This window comes from Pezoporus wallicus, unplaced genomic scaffold (assembly GCF_028554395.1).
Source record: "Pezoporus wallicus isolate ANWC-B61680 ecotype Strahan unplaced genomic scaffold, APGP_CSIRO_Pwel_v1 contig_13838, whole genome shotgun sequence".
Lineage (NCBI taxonomy): Eukaryota > Metazoa > Chordata > Aves > Psittaciformes > Psittacidae > Pezoporus > Pezoporus wallicus.
In genome coordinates, this window is record NW_026640113.1 from 1 (window position 1) to 19,077 (window position 19,077).

General features: G+C 46.8%; 1 protein-coding gene across 2 annotated transcripts in view; it reads left to right on the top strand.

Moving 5' to 3' along the window:
- The first annotated feature begins 6 nt into the window (after positions 1-6).
- Positions 7-19,077, top strand: part of FCHSD2 (FCH and double SH3 domains 2) — a 147,695-nt gene continuing 128,624 nt past the window's right edge. For both annotated transcript variants that reach the window (XM_057417404.1, XM_057417405.1), the window contains exons 1-2: positions 7-155; positions 2,720-2,817. In XM_057417404.1, the coding sequence (XP_057273387.1) occupies positions 135-155; positions 2,720-2,817 (119 nt within the window). In that variant the 5' untranslated portion in view covers positions 7-134. The remainder of the gene's footprint in view (positions 156-2,719; positions 2,818-19,077) is intronic.

Here is a 19,077-nt window from a genome sequence, read left to right on the forward strand (position 1 = left end):
CCGGGACTCGCCCTGCACCGGGAGGGAGACGATCGCTGCCCGCTCCTCCTTCTCCTCCTTCTCCTCCTCCTGCAGCGGGGGCCGCATCCTGCTGCCGGGGGGAGGGAATTGATGTGGAGACCCAGCGCAGCACCATGCAGCCGCCGCCGAGGAAGGTGAGGGCCCACCCGGGCCGGGGGGGGGGGGGCTCTGTGTGTGTTGAGGGCTCTATGTGTGTGTATTGGGGGGGGATAAATGGGGCTGGAGGCTGATTTGGGGGTGCTGGTAGCGATAGGATGTGTTTAGGGCAGAGTGGGGGGGTCTGGGGGTGTAACGGGAGGGGGGATGAAGGGGTTTGAGGGCGCCGGTGGGGAGGGGTGGCCGCAGGTTGGGCTGTGCTATGGTGGAGCATGGAGGGAGGTCGGGTGAGGGAAAACAAGTGTTAGGAGGGACAAGGGGGGTGAACTGGGGGTTGTGGGGCTTTGGGGGGGGAGGTAGAAAAGAGAAGGGGGGTCTGGTATGGAGGGGAGCTCTGTGGGTATGGGGAAGGCTGGTGAGGAAAGGGGTGGGCAATGGTTGGCCCGTGGGTTTTGGGGTACCCCCGATACCGGGTGGTGGTGCTCCAGATGGAGGCGAGAAATGGCTGGGCAGGGCTGGAAGGGGGGCAATGGCTGCAGGGGTGGTCAGGCGGCTGTGGGGTGCTATGGGCTGTGTTCTGGGGGCTCAGCTGCGTTGGGGCGCTACGGTGCGTTGCTGCCGGCGGCCGTGGGTCGGTTGGCTTGGCGGAGAAGGTCACGTCTGGAGTTGATGCAAGGATGCAGGGTATCCCGGCATGGCTCAGGAGCGACCAGAAATGGGCAACATCGGTGTGATGGGAACAACCTGCAGATGCACCGGGGAGGGGGGGGGGGGGCTTTTTGTGTCCATGGGAATACAGGATGCTTTGCTTTATGGGGGGCTGCTGTGGGAAGGGGTGTAAGAAGAAATGTAGATTTCGAATAAGGACTGTTGCTGGTGCGGCTTCTCTGCGTGCAGGTTGTTCTCTGGGCGACTTGAGCCGTAGTGGGGTCTTGAGCTATGTGCAAGTGCTGATCCATGGAGATTTAGTGGTTAGTTATGCAGTGGTGTGGGGAGAAAGGGAGAGCTGCAGCCGGAGGAGCAGGTCACAGGATGGAGAAGCTGCTCTTTTACAGGAGCCGTGGAAGGGAGTTCTGTGGCTTTGAGCTTGGTGTGTGTTAGATATTCTCTGCTGCCTGATAAGGGCTGTAAGCATTCGCAGCCTGATTTGTTGTAGCTCGATGGGGTTGTTTGAGATCTCGGATGTGAGACGGAGGTTTCTTGGTGAAGACATTGCAGGGGTTTGCCGGGTGGAGACCCGTATAATAGTGACTGGGAGAGCTTGGGAAGGAAGCATAGACAGAAATCCCTTGTCATCTCCAGTAGCCCTGGCAGGCACTGCAGGGAACATCTCTCCCTGGCTCGTTCCTTCCTTTCGACCTCTTGTTTTGCGAGTGGACTCTGCTTTGGTTGAACCAGTTCTCATTTCTATTTCAGTTTGCATTTGGTGGCTTATTTATGCTCCATGTGTGGCATTCTTTGCCTATATTACTCGAGATTATTTCCATTACATGGGTCATCTTGTGTGGGTTTATTTATTTGGAGTAGGGTTTTCTTTTTCATATACAGATAAAACCCCCGAATGCTGAAAGTTCATGTTAAAAATAGACATTTTTTTTTCTGCTTGAAGTCACATACATGTGATTTTTAACTATTTTGGTATCATGTGAAAAATGTGTCTTTAGATAATGTTGGCTGAAGGGTGCTGGTTGCTGGGGCTTGTTTTCAGTGTTAAAATTGAGGAGGCTTTTGCTGGTTGATGAGATCTAAGGGCTTTTTGCCCTGCTACTGAAAAAGAGGGAATTTTGTATCTTCTTCCTCTGTGAATTCTTCACCTCTTCCTGCACTACAGTAACTGGCATTTCTGCCCTCCTGAATGCATAATGTCTTCAGGTCATTTTTTAGGCCGATATATGGATTCCCTGTGATCACTAGAGGGCTTAAATGCCAAGACCTCTTGTTCTATAAAACCAACAGCAAAACAAGCCCCAGATTCCCTTCCAGAATCCAGTCATTCCCTGTACCTGTGCCAATGGTGCTGTCAGTTATCAGGTTGGTTCCCAAAGTACTGAAATCTTAGCTTTGTGATCACAAGGTTCAAAGGGAAATGACACCAATACGAAAAACAAAAGGTTGACCTTCTGAAGCCTTTTAGAGAGGCTCTTTTGATGTGATGCGCAACGAAAATCCAACTTGGTGTTTAAGCTCTCTTTAAATGATAGCAAGTGTAGGACAGTTCAGTACATTTCAAAATGGGCCTGATTTGCACTGAAGTGCTAAATATGTATATTATAATGTAATTTTCCCCCCCATGGCCTGTTTTTCCTGGTTTTGGTGGGCAAAACTCTTTCTAATGCACACAAGCTTCAAGGTTTTGGAATAAAATTGCACCTTTTGGTCATGGTTGGGCCCTAAGCATGAGGCTCTTGCTATGTGCAGTGTAAGCCTGCTGGGGTGACAGCACTTCTTGAAATCAGCCTTTTTGAATGTTAAACTGCACTCTTAACTCCGTGTTTGAAATGTGCTATTTCAGAATAGGTGGAGGACACAAACTGTGTCTTTTTCTTGTTGAAATCATTTAAACTCTCCAGCAAATATATGTGGTCTGTGGTTTGTTTTGTAGGTGAAAGTTACACAGGAGCTAAAAAACATTCAGGTTGAGCAGATGACAAAACTTCAGGCCAAGCACCAGGCAGAATGTGAGCTACTTGAAGATATCAGGTAAGGTTACAGCAAATGCTACCAAAAATTCCTTTAAGGTCCAGTTTTTAGAAGAACATTGGAGTTACAAAACTCCAGGAACTGACGATGGAATTTCCTCTTTGGATTTCCTGCTTTTAGGCTGTTAAAGTTTTGACACAGCTGGAAATTATAACTGGAGCTAACACAATGCAAACCATTTTTTTCTCCTCTTCAATGGGGGAAATGGTAGAAAGAAAGCCCCTGTCACAAACAGCATGCAGAAAGCATTGGTCTTTTCAGCAGTGTTTCTCTGTAAAATGGACCCAGATTTTGATTTACCAGTTGTAAGAGGCTGCTAAAATGATGCAAATATCTTAAACCCACTCATGATTTATGTCTCCTTTTAACAAACACCTTTAAATAGATTCTATTTTTTACCATAAGAAACTCAGATATTTCCATGTAGAATTTAAAACTCTGCCCAGGTGAAGATCAGTAGGGAAACAGGACATAACTGTGGGGGTTTTAGTCTTCATTTTACCTGATGTGATTGCTCCTTTTGAAGTTAAAAGTTTGCTTTTAGGAAAACACAGTGGTTGGGTTATTGCTTTATACGGAAGCTTAATCGTTCCATTTGGAGAATCAATTTCTAGGATGGCTCTTCTGTCGAGTATTCAGCAGTAAGCTCTGTGCCATCCTGCTCTGTCTGGCAGTGTATAGTCCACCCATTACTTATTTAAACAAGATGCCTTGCTCTATATTTGTATATAAAATGCAAATGTGTTGCCTTTGACAGCTGCTGGGCTGTTTGTCTCGCTCTCCCAGTGTGCTCTCTTCATAAATCACACTGTGGAGGCTTGAACCTTCTCTCCCCTGTTTTTCTTCTGTGGGTGTTGAGACACTTTTTTGTCTGGGCAAGATCACAGCATTCATTTCCTTCGATTCAAATGAGTGGCTGTGCAGTGTTTAACTACCAAATGCTGAGTAATAAGTAACAGACTGAGCCAAGGAATTCTTTTCCCCCTGGATGGAAACATATTTTTAGAACATCCAGATCAGGTACTGCTGTTCTAGTCCAGGTTTTATTGGCATTTCCTATTTTTCAGGCGCTTATAATCACTTCAGTCTGTGCTCTGCTGAAAGATGTCACAGGCATTATTGGCCTGTGGTTACAAAGCCAGGAAAACATGTGAAAATGCCAGCTGAAAAATAGTTTTCTTTAATGTAATTTGGTTTTTCTACAGTTAGTTTATAAATTTGGATGTTATGGATTAAGAAACTGGGTTAATATATTTAATTCACTACCACAGTCACTAAATGTGCATAGTCTGACCAGCAGTCTTGCTGCAAGCAATCTGCCTTTGCAGAATCGCTGCCTGGATTTACAGATTAAACATTCCTTAAACATGGAATGATGTGATAGGATAGGACAGCTCTGTTGCGTCAATGATTTATTCAAACATCAGATAACAGAATAAGAGAGAACAAGAGAATTTTTGCTTAAAATTAATGCAAACTTGCTTTGTGATGCAGAGCCCTTTTAATTGCATGTTGCTGAGAAGGGGGAGCTGGGCTTTGAGGACTTGGTGGTGTTGATGCTGCGCTGGCTGGTGTGTGACACTCGTGTGAGACGTTGGGTGTCAACCTCATCATCCCATTACTGGTGTGTTTATGACTGTATTCAGAATATGCAGCCACCGTGATTCCGGAATGTTCCAGAAAGCAATGCTCCCTGGAACCACACACAGGATCTTTTTGTCTCTGGAACAGAGAATGATTTTTGTGGAAAGCACCCTGCTGTTATCCCAAAGTATTAAATTCTAACTGAAAACTGTTTATTTATCAAGGCTTGGGAGAGTTTGGGTCCTTTCATAACACTGTTGGAGCTTTTGGGCACTGCAGGAGTTGGACTTTATACTCTTTGAGTTGTACTGTTCGGAATTCTACAAACTCAACTGTCGCAGTGGCAACAGGGAAGTCTGAATGCGTGGCTTGCAAGCTAGTGATTAAGAATGCATTTAAAATTCACATTTAAAAGTGGTAAATAATTAAAACAATTTCTGTATTTATTAGCATATAAATGCAAGCATTCAAATCACACAGACAACCTTTAAACCATATGGTTTGTATGGGATTTAAAACTCTTAATTACATTTTTTTCTGTCATTTGAGTTCAGTTTTGTATACAACTAAAAAGAAAGGACACAAGGCAAAGATCAGAAAGTTCTCTTATGAATTCTAGAAGAACACAGCCATTATGTAGTGTATTAACAGATGATTTTTGGCAGCCCCCCACATCATAAGCATACTTGCCATTCCAGTAGCTTTGATATCTTTATGCAAAACTGAGCACTGCTTTAAATGTTTGTGGTTTGAAGGCTTAAACTATGTCATTTGGAGAGGATGAAGACTCAACTACTGTTTATTCCAAACAGGATTCTTCTTGGTCAGGGTTGTGGCTTATCATAGAAGGCTCATCTTTATAGGTGTAACTACCTTTTCTCCAGCCCCTTTGCAGATATTTCATAGCCTTGAGGGCTGCACATAACCAAAACCACCCTGTTTATTTAAAATATGTCATCTTTTTGAATGATAATGCAGTGTTTTGTATGCAAGGGTGTAGATTTGACAGGCTGAGAAAGTTGGGGCTGTTCAGCCTGGAGAGGAGAAGCTTCATGGAGACCTCAGAGCAGGTTCCAGTATCTGAAGGGGGCTACAAGGATGCTGGAGAGGGACTCTTCATCAGGGACTGGAGTGATAGGACAAGGGGTGATGGGTTCAAACTGAAACAGGGGAGATTTAGGTTGGATACAGGGAAGAAGCTCTTTACTGTGAGGATGCTGAGGCACTGGAATGGTTTCCCAAAGAAGTGGTAAATGCCTGGCAGTATTCAAGGCCAGGTTGGACATAGCCTGCAGCAACATGTTCTAGGGTGAGGTGTCCCTGCCCATGGCAGGGGTTTGGAACTAGATGATCTTAATGTCTTTTCCAAACCAAACCAGTCTGTGATTCTATGATGTAGGTCCTGGAGGCTGGGAAGAAAAGGCAACATATTTTGCTTGTGGAAAGCATACCTGGGACTTGACACAACTGTGTGCTGGTTGAGTGGAAAGCTTTAGTGGGAGTTGGACAACTTTTGACACAACACAGTATCTATTTAACAAGAAAAATACCCATTGCAGTCTTAACAAACTCCGTTGTGTTTCTCTTCTTTGTGGAAGCTCAGTAGCAGTAACGCTGAATTATCTTTTCATGACTTGACAAGACTATAATACAAAATGTGTTTTGAAATGTGTTAGCAGATCAGTTTAAAAATACATCTCTGTCTTTAGGATCTCGATTTGGCTTTTGGTGTTACATTGCTTCAGACTTAGTGACTGGGGAATTTGTGGAACAAGTGATTCAGGATGCTTGTAGGCTCATTGGCTCCGTTTTAGGCATGACATATGTTTATCTTCTGGAGCTCACTGAAGCTCCGATCCCCTTTCATGTGGTAGATATGTGCTGGCATTGCTATAACGAGGTTGTCTTTCTGCAACTGTGCTGCAAAAGGAGGTTTTCCCCCCCGAAAGGTAAATGTAGGTTTTGTTGCTGTCAACCAGAAATCCTTCCAAGTTTCTCTATGTCTAGAAGTTACTGCTTCACTCTCCACACCTGCCTGCTTTTAGTCAGCAAGTTATTTCAGTATATTTCTTTTCCAGGGGCAAACTGTGTTCTGAATAGCTGAATTTAACAGAGGTGTTGGCATTTTTCATAGGTTTTCTTTTGGTTTTAAAGTTTGCTTTGTATGGTGGTAGCAAATAAGTCACACATAGTAGTCTGAAGTTGCCCATGGTTTGCTGGGACATTGGCATGCTTTCCTTTTGGGTGTGTGCATGTGTCTGCAAAAGTGTAAAGCAGATAGTCCATATTTTAAGGCTGTATAATCCCTATTTTAATTCAATTTGGTATTTCTGTAATGTATTTTTGTCTATTATATGCTGTGGACTTTAGAAACTTGCTAGGTGGTAGTTGCTTTACCTTGAAGGGTATCTCAAGGTCTGTTTCGTGTGCCTTTACAGTTTTTGCTAGATTTAGATGAGATCTTAGGCAGAAGCTCTTCCCTGGGAGGGTGCTGAGGTGCTGGCACAGGGTGCCCAGAGAAGCTGTGGCTGCCCCATCCCTGGCAGTGTCCAAGGCCAGGTTGGACACGGGGGCTTGGAGCAAGCTGCTCTAGGGGATGGGGTCCCTGCCCGTGGCAGGGGTTGGAGCTGGATGAGCTTTAAGGTTCCTTCAACCCAAACCAGTCTGTGAGTCTGTGAAAATGGCTTTTTAAAAGCTTGCTTGCTTTCATGTTTTGCCAGAGAGAGTGAGTGTGTAGTTTAATCTGTTCTGAAGCCTGGATTGCTGCTGAAGGGGCAGCTCTGCTTGCCAAGTGTTTCTCCTGTCTCCCTGTAGCAGCACAAGGATGGGTGAGCCATGTGGATTAAGGGAGCTCACCCACCTGAAGTCAAACCTTTCTTGACTTTTCTGTCCAAAAAGGGTATTCTTTGGATAAATCTGTTCCAGCTTCCTGTGTGGCTGCACAAGTGCTGCTGCTACCGTGAGGGGTACGAGGAAGAGTACGTGAGGAAGGAGAGGGAAAGCAATGTTGTACAGTAGCATTGAAGACACTGTGTAACCCCAGCCTCCTGCTCCCAATTCCTGCTGCTGCTTTGGGAACTACAGAGCTATAAAGGCCTCTTTATTTGAGTCTTGGCTATTTTTTGCTGTCTGGATGAGTTGATCCTATTTTGCTTCATTATTTTAAGTCTGTTGACTGCGTAGTGCGTTGAAAATAGATAAGAAGATTCTGTGATTTCTGGCTGAGATGGATTAGCAGTACAGTCCTTGCATTTGGTGGGTCCTGAATTTAACTTCTCAACATTCAACAAAATTCAGAGTGGAAAAGGAATTGCCAAAATCTGTAAGCTCCTCACCTTTGTGTGCTCCTGATCTGGATGCATCAGAACATCTCTGTGGTCTCCTCTGGCCTCGCTCCAACAGCTCCACGTCCCTCTTGTGCTGCTGCCCCAGAGCTGGATCAGGGCTGCAGGGGGGGTCGCCCCTTCACACAGCAGAGGGGCAGGATCCCCTCCCTGAGCTGCTGCTCACGCTCTGGGGGTGCAGCCCAGCACACGGGGGGGTTCTGGGCTCAAGTGCACCCTGAAGCTGGGTCATGGGGAGCTTCTCCTCACCCAAAACCTGAAGTCCTTCTCAGAGCTGCTCCATCCAGTCTCTGCACAGCGTGTGTTTTCTGTCTTCCATCCTCTGATGATTGCATCCTCCTGCTGATTAGTCAACTTGTCTTTTTGTTTTTCTTCCCAGATACTTAATCTCTTCCCTGATCCTTCCTTGATCCAGTTCTTACTTTGTGAACTTCAATTCTTGGGCATCACCTCTGTTTCTAAGGTGCTTTTGTGTATCACGATCAGCAGTACCACTTCTGTCTGCTAGGGCTGTTAAGCCTCAGTTTACTTCCTAAGTGGGGAGAACTTCTTGGGTCTTCCTTAACAATCTGAGCCCTCTCTGATCTCAGATGCTGTTTCCTTGTCAGCTGGGCTGTCACTTCCCTCTGCTCAGCTTAGACATAGCAGGATAGATGTGAAGTGTGTGTGTGAGGGAACAAGAAACTTACTGGGGATTTGTGTTTATGTGTTCAGGATGAGGACAAAGTACTTCTTCAAGGTCTCTAACTTGGTGTCTCATTCTTGTCATAACAAGCCTGAATGAACAGTACAGATAAGGAAAAAGAAGTATGAATGAATATATATCTGCAAATAGCTGGTTGCTGCTAGTTTTAACATGTCATTTTATGCATTGAGTTACGCTCCACTTAATAGTAAGCTTTTGGTATGAATAAACTTTGTACTCTCTGCTGGAATTCAGCTGTGCTTCTGTAACCTCACTGATGATGTTGGTAGGTTCGTGATAAGGTTTACAGCAACTCTGGCTGTGAGTCAAGCTACTGAAGTAGAAACTAACTGCAGTTCCAGTTTTAAATACAGCAAATCTAATAGAGCAGCTACAACGCAGATCACTTAACAGGTAATTGTGTTAGGGAATAGTCTCATCACAGTATGGATAGTGCTGCAGGAGGATCAGTAACTGGGAAAGAAAACTGTAGAAGAACATTTCTTTAGATATATATATAGCCGTATATATTAGGGTGCTGAAAATTGAGGAGAAAGCTTTACTTTTCCTGCCCTGAGGCAAAGTGGTGGTGAGGAGTTTCCCTTTCTTCCTGTTCTTCCTCCAGCTGCAGGGAATGCAGTTTGTTTGGATGTTCTTGAACCCTGTACTATGCTCCAGAGCCTGTTTGCCTCAGGCTGGTATCTGCCAGGGCCCTATTTTTCATGAGACCAGGTTGCTCCAAGCCTGGTCCAACGTGGCCTTAAACACTGAGAGGGATGGGGCAGCCGCAGCCTCTGTTATCCTTTATACTGCTCAGAAGCTTGTCCTTCATCACCACAGTTCCTTTTTCCTTCAAGGTCATTCAGTCCATTCACAGATGCAGTGCTTGCCTCTGGTGTTGGTGGCTTTATTTCAACAGGAGCAGAGGGATTTTTCTGTGCTTCCAGCTTCTGAAACCTTCAACCTGCCAAAGGGGAAAACAGAATTAGGGAGACTCACGGAAACTTATGTACAGTGTTGTTTGAGTCAGGCTTGAAGAGGATGTCTTTGTACAACCAGTAAATCTAAAAGCTTAATTTCTTACTTTAAAGCTTTCCATTTTCTTAGGAATTGGTGCTGTTTCTTCCCTCTTGGCTTGTTCTTTCTCGCTGCTAGTGAGTATTGTAAGTTCCTTATTTATCCCCCTTCCAAAGCTCAGTTCAGTAGCTGAGCAGAGAGCATAACTCTTTGCTAGAACACTAAATATGTATAAATCTCAGAACTTTGGAGAGAACTCAGTGGTGTTACTCTGAATAATATTCCATATAAAGCTACCACAGGCTCTGTGGTCTGGGCACGTTACCTATAATTAGGCAGCGCTTTAATGAGATGCTCACATTCTTGATGGAATTAAAATCTGGGGATGTTTTGACTGGAACTGTTTGAGGGAAGCTTGGAATGTACCTAAAAAAACTGTTGCTACTGGGTGTGGAAGTCCAAGTTTTGAGCAGAAAAACCCAGGTTTCAGTATAAACACAGCCCCAGTGTAATGCTTCAGGCCTGTCTTGGCACAGTGACATTGAGAAATGGGCCACACTCCTTCAGTATTTGTTTTATCCCTGACACATAAAACGCAATACATCTTTTGTTTCACTCTTTCCAAGTAGCTTTACAGTGTCGGGTGAACTGATGAAGGGGAAATCATCAAAAGATGATTGTTCTGAGGTTTTTTAATAGTGTGTAAAAACCCCCCAACAAACCATTTCTCACATCAGAAAGAGACGGAATTTCTTCTTTCCATTTTAGCTTCAAGGTTGCATTTGAATGAGCTTTTGTTTATTAAAGCAATTCCAGCACATGCCATGGAAGTCTGATTTCTTTAAGGGCTTGTGTTTTTTTTAAGAGCTTTCAGGAGAATTCGGGCTTCTTGCATTAGCTGTGAGCACTGTGCTGTGGTGTGCATTTGTCGTGGAAGACAGGAAAAGGAGGATTCTGGTTTGAAGTACAGCATGCACTTGCTTTGCCAAAAGTTGCATTTTTCAGTGTTGCCTCTGCTTCCTTTTTAAGAATCAATTCTTTAGCTGCAGAGAGCTGTGTGGGGTTTTATTTCTTTCTGTTTTCTGAGTCCTGTGTCCAGCTCTGGGGCCCCAAACGCAAGAGGGACGTGGAGCTGCTGGAGCGAGGCCAGAGGAGGCCACGGAGATGCTGCAAGGGCTGGAGCAGCTCTGCTCTGGAGCCAGGCTGAGAGAGCTGGGCTGGGTGAGCCTGGAGAAGAGAAGACTCCTGAAGGGGAGACCTGAGAGCAGCTCCAGTGCCTGAAGGGGCTGCAGGAAAGCTGGAGAGGGGCTTTGGCCAAGGGGCTGTAGGGCCAGGCCAAGGGGAATGGCTTGAACCTGCCCGAGGGGAGACTGAGCTGAGCTCTTAGGCAGAAGCTGTTCCCTGTGAGGGTGCTGAGGCGCTGGCACAGGGTGCCCAGAGAAGCTGTGGCTGCCCCATCCCTGGCAGTGCTGAAGGCCAGGTTGGACCCAGGGGCTTGGAGCAAGCTGCTCTAGTGGAAGGTGGCCCTGCCTGTAGCAGGGAGTTGGGAATGGAGGAGCTTTAAGGTCCCTTCAACCCAAACTCTTGTCTGATTCTATGACTATTCGAGTATGGCCTTTCCTGGAGCTAAGTATCATTTTTCACCACAGTGTTACTTGGCAGAGCTTTGGAAAACCAGCAGTTGGAATGCAGTCCTATAAAGTTGCCTTTGTTACGGATCTTTATGGTGACAATTGCTAGGTGTAGCTGACAGCCAATCAAGTGAGGTTTGGATATCAGAACACATGGCACAGGCTTATTTTAAAGGAACAAAAAGCTTTTCCTTTGATCTGCTTGATCAAACCCGAGCCTGATCCTGTAGGAAAGGAGTTCCCTTGGAGGCTCTAAGTATTTATAATCTCATACTCTTACTTCCAAAACCCCATATGTCAGGGGAATTGAAGATCTTCAGGACATATCACAAATGTCATGATAAGCTGTATTGGGAAGAGGAGGAGAATTGTTATCATTCCAGACACAATTAGTGTAGCCTGACTTAACTTCCCATGGTGCTGTGTTGTATGGTTCATCTTGTTTGATAGGAAAAGGGTTTAGTTTGCAGGTTTTGCATCCTTTGCCAATAGTGCTTTTAGCATCTTCTGCAGACAGTGCTGTCAGCATTTTCAGTGTAACCTACACAAAGTATTGCAAGCGGTACCTGCGGTGGCTTGGGACAGGGAGGCTATTGACAGAGGGCACTCTGCCTTTTTCATCTGGCTTCAGGACAGAAGATGTTTCTCCCCCTCCTCTGCATGCCAGCCTTGTCTTTCCTCTGGAGGTTTAGACATTCACAGGTGAACATGGAGTTCCCCATGACCTGGCTTCAGTGTGCACTTGAGCCCAGAACCCCCCTGCTTGCTGGGGTGCACCCCCAGAGTATGAGCAGCAGCTCAGGGAGGGGATCCTGCCCCTCTGCTGTGCTCTGGGGAGACCCCCCCTGCAGCCCTGATCCAGCTCTGGGGCAGCAGCACAAGAGGGACATGGAGCTGTTGGAGCGAGGCCAGAGGAGGCCACGGAGATGCTGCGAGGGCTGCAGCAGCTCTGCTCTGGAGCCAGGCTGAGAGAGCTGGGCTGGGGCAGCCTGGAGAAGAGAAGGCTCCTGAAGGGGAGACCTGAGAGCAGCTCCAGTGCCTGAAGGGGCTGCAGGAAAGCTGGAGAGGGGCTTGGGACAAGGGCCTGTAGGGCCAGGCCAAGGGGAATGGCTTGAACCTGCCCGAGGGGAGACTGAGCTGAGCTCTTAGGCAGAAGCTCTTCCCTGGGAGGGTGCTGAGGCGCTGGCACAGGGTGCCCAGAGAAGCTGTGGCTGCCCCATCCGTGGCAGTGTTCAAGGCCAGGTTGGACACAGGGGCTTGGAGAAAGCTGCTCTAGTGGAAGGTGGTTAGAGCTTGGGGTTGGAGCTTGATGAGCTTTAAGGTCCCTTCCAACCCAAACCAGTCTGGTGTTTTATGAGTCTCTGTTCCTCTGCTAGTGAAGCTGATTCTGTTTTAGTCTGGTTCATGGTCCATTACATTCTGTCTTGCGGGCACAGATTTTCGGCTCTTGCCTCTGCAAGGAGGGTGTGGTGAATAGCAGGAGACAGTATTACACCACCAGACCTGGCTTCACTGAAGTGTTTTTGACCGTGTGTCAAGCTGGCTCAGAACAAGTTCCATTTATGCCACGCTGAAAATACCCTCTGGCACGTTGTGAACACTGAGTGTTGGCAATGCTGATGTTTGTGCCACAGAACTGGAGTTAAATCAGGAAGTAAAAACTTGTCTGTGGTCCCTCATGTGAGGGGTGTCACAGGCTGGTGTTTCTAAGGCATAATAATATGAAAGAAGATGCTGTTCTTCATGGACGATGATGTGACTTGGAGAGTATGATGGTTGTTGTTGTAATAAGTGGTTTCCATATTTTTACTTTAATGTTATAATTGAGACCTGTGTGTATTTTGCATCTCATAAAGGTCACTTGAACCTCATAGAGAATCAGAATTCCCAGAGTGGATTGGGTTGGAAGGGACCTTAAAACTCATCAGTTCTAACCCCCTGTCACGGGCAGGGCCACCTTCCACTAGAGCAGCTTGCTCCAAGCCCCTGTGTCCAAGCTGGCCTTGAACACTGCCAGGGATGGGGCAGCCACAGGTTCTCTGGGCACTCTGTGCCAGCGCCTCAGCACCCTCCCAGGGAAGAGCTTCTGCCTAAGAGCTCAGCTCAGTCTCCCCTCTGGCAGGTTCAAGCCATTCCCCTTGGCCTGTCACTGTTTGCTCTTACAAAAGGTATCTTCAGAAACACAATATATGTTAGAGACCTTTTGGCCAGTACTTTGATGGTGCATTGTGCACAGTTCCTTTTAATATCCAATTTTCTGAGTTCAGGTCAAGTCTGGCTTCACGGTCAACAACGGATGGCCGGTCTCATCTCCCCTCAGGAGACCTTGAGAACTTTGTGCCTTTTCAGTGCTGGTGAGCGGGATGTTTGTCCTCGCAAATGAGGGAAAGGACATTAGCAGATCACAGCTCATGTAGATACCTTTCGTAGGGGAGGCGGAGGTAAAACGGGGTTCAGGTGGGATTTATAGAGGCCAGTGTAGTGTGGTTATCTGGACTGCAGATGCAGAGACCTGTGTTCCTGTGTTGGTCATTGGGATCAGTTTCTCCTGCTCCTACTAGACTCTTAACCTGGCTGTTATCTTCTGTTTCCGTTGGTGATTTTCATTTTATGATCCGTGTGCATCTGATTGAGCTGAGCTCTTAGGCAGAAGCTCTTCCCTGTGAGGGTGCTGAGGCGCTGGCACAGGGTGCCCAGAGAAGGTCTTGGCTGCCCCATCCCTGGCAGTGCTCAAGGCCAGGTTGGACACAGGGCTTGGAGCAAGCTGCTCCAGTGGAGGGGGTCCCTGCCCGTGGCAGGGGTTGGAATTGGGTGATCTTTAAGGTTCCTTCCAAACCAAACCAGTATACGTTTATCTTCTAAACTCAGTGAGCTTGTTGAATCTTCTAAGGCACTTACTTCATTAGGAAAGAATGAAAAAAAAAGGGGGTTCTACATTCATATATTTTAAAAAGGGCAAAACCTAATCAACCCATAGTCGTTCCAGTCAAGTACTTGCAGTAAACAGAAGTGGTGTGTAATAGCTGAACGTGGTGCTTTGCTGCTTGGGTATTTTTTATTGCAGCCTTTAAAACTTTAATAACTTTTTTCCAGAGCACATTATAGGAACCTGTTAAGTTAAAGGCTTTTTATTGGATTCATGTTTGTAAGTGGTTGTGTTTCTGTCTGAAATAAACAGAGATTTTCCAATCAATAATTGAGGAATGAGAGGAAAAGTAACTAAAGCCTAATGTATTGAATTGTAGTTTTTCCCTTTCGTCAGCATCTAGATTCTATTCTGTTTTGAATCTTGTTCTTAATGTTCAGAGATGTCCCTTGTCACAGTCTGTTGAGTTACCTGAAGTGTTCCATTCTTCATGCTTGTGAGAGCATGGTCAAATCCCGTCTCCAGTGGCCCCAAGCAGGTTATTCACGCGCATCTCTGTCCCTGTGTACTTCCTCCAACAACCTCTGTTAATGAGAGGGATAAAACATGTCAGTGTCTGCTTTGATGAGAAGAGCTCAGTCATTCGTGAGGTTTTAAAGATTTATGGTGGTAAAGCCACTAAATAGAATTATTTAGAATCGTAGAATCTAAATGGTTGGAATGGTTCGGGTTAGAAAGGACCTTAAGATCATCCAGTTGCAACCTCCTGCCATGGGCAGGGACCCCTTCCACTGGAGCAGCATGCTCCAAGCCCTTGTGTCCAACCTGGCCTTGAACACTGCCAGGGATGGGGCAGCCACAGCTTCTCTGGGCACCCTGGGCCAGCACCTCAGCACCCTCACAGGGAAGAGCTTCTGCCTTACATCCAACCTGAACTTCCCCTATTTCAGTTTGAACCCATTATCCCTTGTGCTATCACTGCAGTCCCTGATGAAGAGTCCCTCCCCAGCATCCCTGTAGCCCCTTTCACACACTGGAAGCTGCTCTGAGGTCTCCACACAGCTTCTCTTCTCCAGGCTCAACAGCCCCAATGTTCTCAGCCTGGCTCCATACAGGAGCTGCTCCAGCCCCTGCTCATCTTCGTGGCCTCCTATGGATTTGTTCCAAGAGTTCCATGTCCTTTTTATGTTGAGGACACCAGAACTGTGCACAGTGCTGCAGGTGGGGGCTCAGGAGAGCAGAATAGAGGCCCAGGATCACCTCCATACAATATTGAGCATAAAGGAGTTAGGTTTTGGCCTCTGCTGTATTCTGTTTGCATGTTTAGAGGGAAGGAATAAAAGGGAGAAGGCAAAGAACCAACCAATCCACATTTTTTCTTGAGGGTATGATACTCTAAGCTGGTCTTAGATCAAAAGGGCTTTTAAAGATGTTTGAATAGAAGAAGAAATTAATTTGTGCATTTCGTGAGGAATTCCTGGCAATATTTGGGAAGGCTGGAAATTTGAAGAGTTACTTGGAATTACTTCCTAAGGGTAGAAAAGCAGAAGAACTGTGGTTGGAATTGAGAGCTTGAGAATGACAGTGATGAGGGCCTGAATGTTTTATTAAATAAAATGGACTCAAATGCCCAAATATTTTTCAGACTTTTAACAACATAGTGAAATAGTTGTTTTCGGAATTGAGAATTCCTACCTTGAAACATCACCATATGTTGAATTTCTGTTCATGTTTTATGTCATATCAAAGTTTGTCCATCCTAAAACCAGGCAGAGGAGAGGTGCTGGAATGACTTGGGGCTGTTGAGCCTGGAGAAGAGAAACTGCGTGGAGACCTTGGAGCAGCTTCCAGTGTCTGAAGGGGGCTACAAGGATGCTGGGAAGGGACTCTTCATCAGGGACAGCAGTGATAGGACAGGGGGTGATGGGTTCAAACTGAAACAGGGGAAGTTCAGGTTGGGGATAAGGCAGAAACTCTTCCCTGTGAGGGCGCTGAGGCGCTGGCACAGGGTGCCCAGAGAAGCTGTGGCTGCCCCATCCCTGGCAGTGCTGAAGGCCAGGTTGGACACAGGGGCTTGGAGCAATCTGCTCTATGGAAGGGGTCCCTGCCCATGGCAGGGGTTGGAACTGGATGAGCTCTAAGGTCCCTTCCAGCCCAAACCAGTCTGGGATTCTATGACTTGTGAATTAACCATAACCTTTATAAAAGCAACAATAAGCAGAATGAGGGTGTGTTGAGTTCCAGCAGCTGCTTTTCATACCAGTGCTGTCTCCCCAGCCTGGTTTTAGCCAGTCTTATCTCTGTCTGTACTTTGCTCCCTTCCAGCTGTGTTGCCGCTTGTGAGAAAGGGTGTTGATGGCAGCGCTTTACACCTTGTTGTAATGCGCTTGGTTCTTAGAAAGTTTTCTTTCATGTTCATTGATTTTGTGTGATTGTTTCTATCTCTGTGAGATCTGAGCTGCCTAAAGAAAAGGACAAGTAAATATAGCTGCTTAGTAACACCTAACTTGAAACAGATCCTGCTTTTGAAGTTCCTCTTCTCCTTCTTGCCCTTTTTTCAAGGCTGTTAGTCCACAGAACTGTGTGAGAGGTGCAGGGCACAAGTGTTCACGTTTTCCATACAAGATCTGCTACAGTGTTTTTATGTTTGTGTGGGTGTGAGATTGCTGGAGAGCAGCTCTTCATCAGGGACTGTATCTATAGGACAAGGGGTGATGGGTTCAAACTGAAACAGGGCAAGTTCAGGTTGGAGATAAGGCAGAAGCTCCTCCTTGTGAGGGTGCTGAGGCGCTGGCACAGGGTGCCCAGAGAAGCTGTGGCTGCCCCATCCCTGGCAGTGTTCAAGGCCAGGTTGGACGCAGGGGCTTGGAGCAGCCTGCTCTAGTGGAAGGTGTTCCTGACCATGGCAGGGGTTGGGACTGGTTGATCTTCAAAGTCCTTTCCAACCCAAACCATTCCATGAGCCTATGATTTGAAGCTCAGGCTTTTCTGCTGAGGAGGAGAGCATAATCCATGTTATTACATGAGTCTTTCATCTGTAAGCTTGCAGAATTTTGAGGCCAGTATCCAAAGACTGGTTCAAGTTGGTGTTTAACCTACCTGTGGCAGGAGTGAAGTGGCTTCGCTATCTCTAATGCAGGTTGATTAAATCCTCTATCTTCTATTGCTCTGTAGCCACTACTGGGCTGTAGGCACTCAAGAAATAGCATAAAATCTACAGAAAGATAGATCTTGAGCATCATCTAGTGTGTGGCTGAAGCCTGATCAAAGGGTTCTTTAATTCTTTCTTCTGCACATGATTCCCATTTGTCCTCCCTTTTCTTTCGGTGAGAGATTGCTCTCTTCCTTTTTGCCTTTACAAATGTGCCTGAGTGCAAGTAGGAGTGAAGATATGTTTCTTTTACTTGACATCAAGGATGGTGATCTTGTTATTCCTGATTTCCTGCGGGGACTTGGACTTCTGACCACTTGTATTGTGTGTCCTGCAGCCAAGTCACCCTTACCGCAGAGCTCTGTGTGCCAGAGGAATGCGGCTGTTGACAGTGGTCTTTGTTCTGGGGTTTGGGGTAGTCTTTTAAACACCCCAGGCCAGGATTGTGGAGCACGTTGGGCTTTGATCTTCCCCAGAAAGTTCGTTTCCCTTAGCAGGGGTGCTTTGATGTTCTCTACTTGCTGAAGCTGATGAATGCCAAGTCCTTCACCGCGGAGGTGCAGTGCTCCATCCAGTTAATAGCTGAGACCAGATCTTTTCCGCCAGAGGAATGTTCTTGTGAATCCAGCCACATCCAAATACTTTACTGCACTCAAGTGAGCAAATGCACCTCTGTGCTGTACAAATTTATCTGTTGAAAAGGTCAACAGGAGGGCCCTGCCCCTCTGCTGCGTCAAGGGGAGACCCCCCCTGCAGCCCTGATCCAGCTCTGGGGCAGCAGCACAAGAGGGACGTGGAGCTGTTGGAGTGAGGCCAGAGGAGGCCACGGAGCTGCTGCGAGGGCTGGAGCAGCTCTGCTCTGGAGCCAGGCTGAGAAAGCTGGGCTGGGGCAGCCTGGAGAAGAGAAGGCTCCTGAAGGGGAGACCAGAGAGCAGCTCCAGTGCCTGAAGGGGCTGCAGGAAAGCTGGAGAGGGGCTTTGGCCAAGGGCCTGTAGGGCCAGGCCAAGGGGAATGGCTTTAACCTGCCCGAGGGGAGACTGAGCTGAGCTCTTCGGCAGAAGCTCTTCCCTGGGAGGGTGCTGAGGCGCTGGCCCAGGGTGCCCAGAGAAGCTGTGGCTGCCCCATCCCTGGCAGTGTTCAAGGCCAGGTTGGACACAGGGGCTTGGAGCAAGCTGCTCCAGTGGAAGGGGTCCCTGCCCGTGGCAGGGGTTGGAGCTGGAGGAGTTTTAAGGTCCCTTCCAACCCGAATCAGTCTGGGATTCTATGATTTTGAGATCTCTTTTCCCTCTAGGTTCAGCAGGTCAGTTCAGTGTTAGGCTGGATGGGGCTGGGCTCTGTTTTGCTGGCAGAGCTGGGTAGATGTTAGAAATGTTCTGCCTTATCTTCACCTCACTGTGCTAGTGAACTGCCAGGGCAGAGGCAGCCTGTGTCAGCAACTGTTCTACTTTACTATAGCTTTTAGTTTCATTCAGAAAATATATACAACAGAAAATATTACTATACAACACTCCTGCTCCCCCCTCCAAAAGTGCTGTTTTCATAAGTGAATTTCCAATTTAGTTGTATTAAAAACTGCTTCTTAATTCCCACTTAAGCAGCTGAGCTGTGTTTGCCCTTGGGGAAGATTATCCTCTGTTGGGTTTCCTGTTCCAAGGTGTTAGTAGCATCTGATGGTACTGCCGGTAGTGAGCAAGACCAAGAGAAGCTGGTGGCAAGAAGAAAAGACTTCTCTTACTCCTTGAAGTCTCTTTTCCAGGAGGCTGGTTGGCAGTAGAACGAAATTGCTGCTTTTTTGGGAAAAGGATGGTGTGGGACTCTGGCTTTTCTCTCCCTGGGGTAGGAAATGATAGAAGAAGAGCTGGAAATGACTGGTTGTACTGAGAAGAACCTTTCCAGATGAAGTGGGTAGAGGTAAGGAATGTCACCATTCCAGAAGAGGTTGAAGGAGGTGATCCTGCCCCTCTACTCTGCTCTTATGAGAC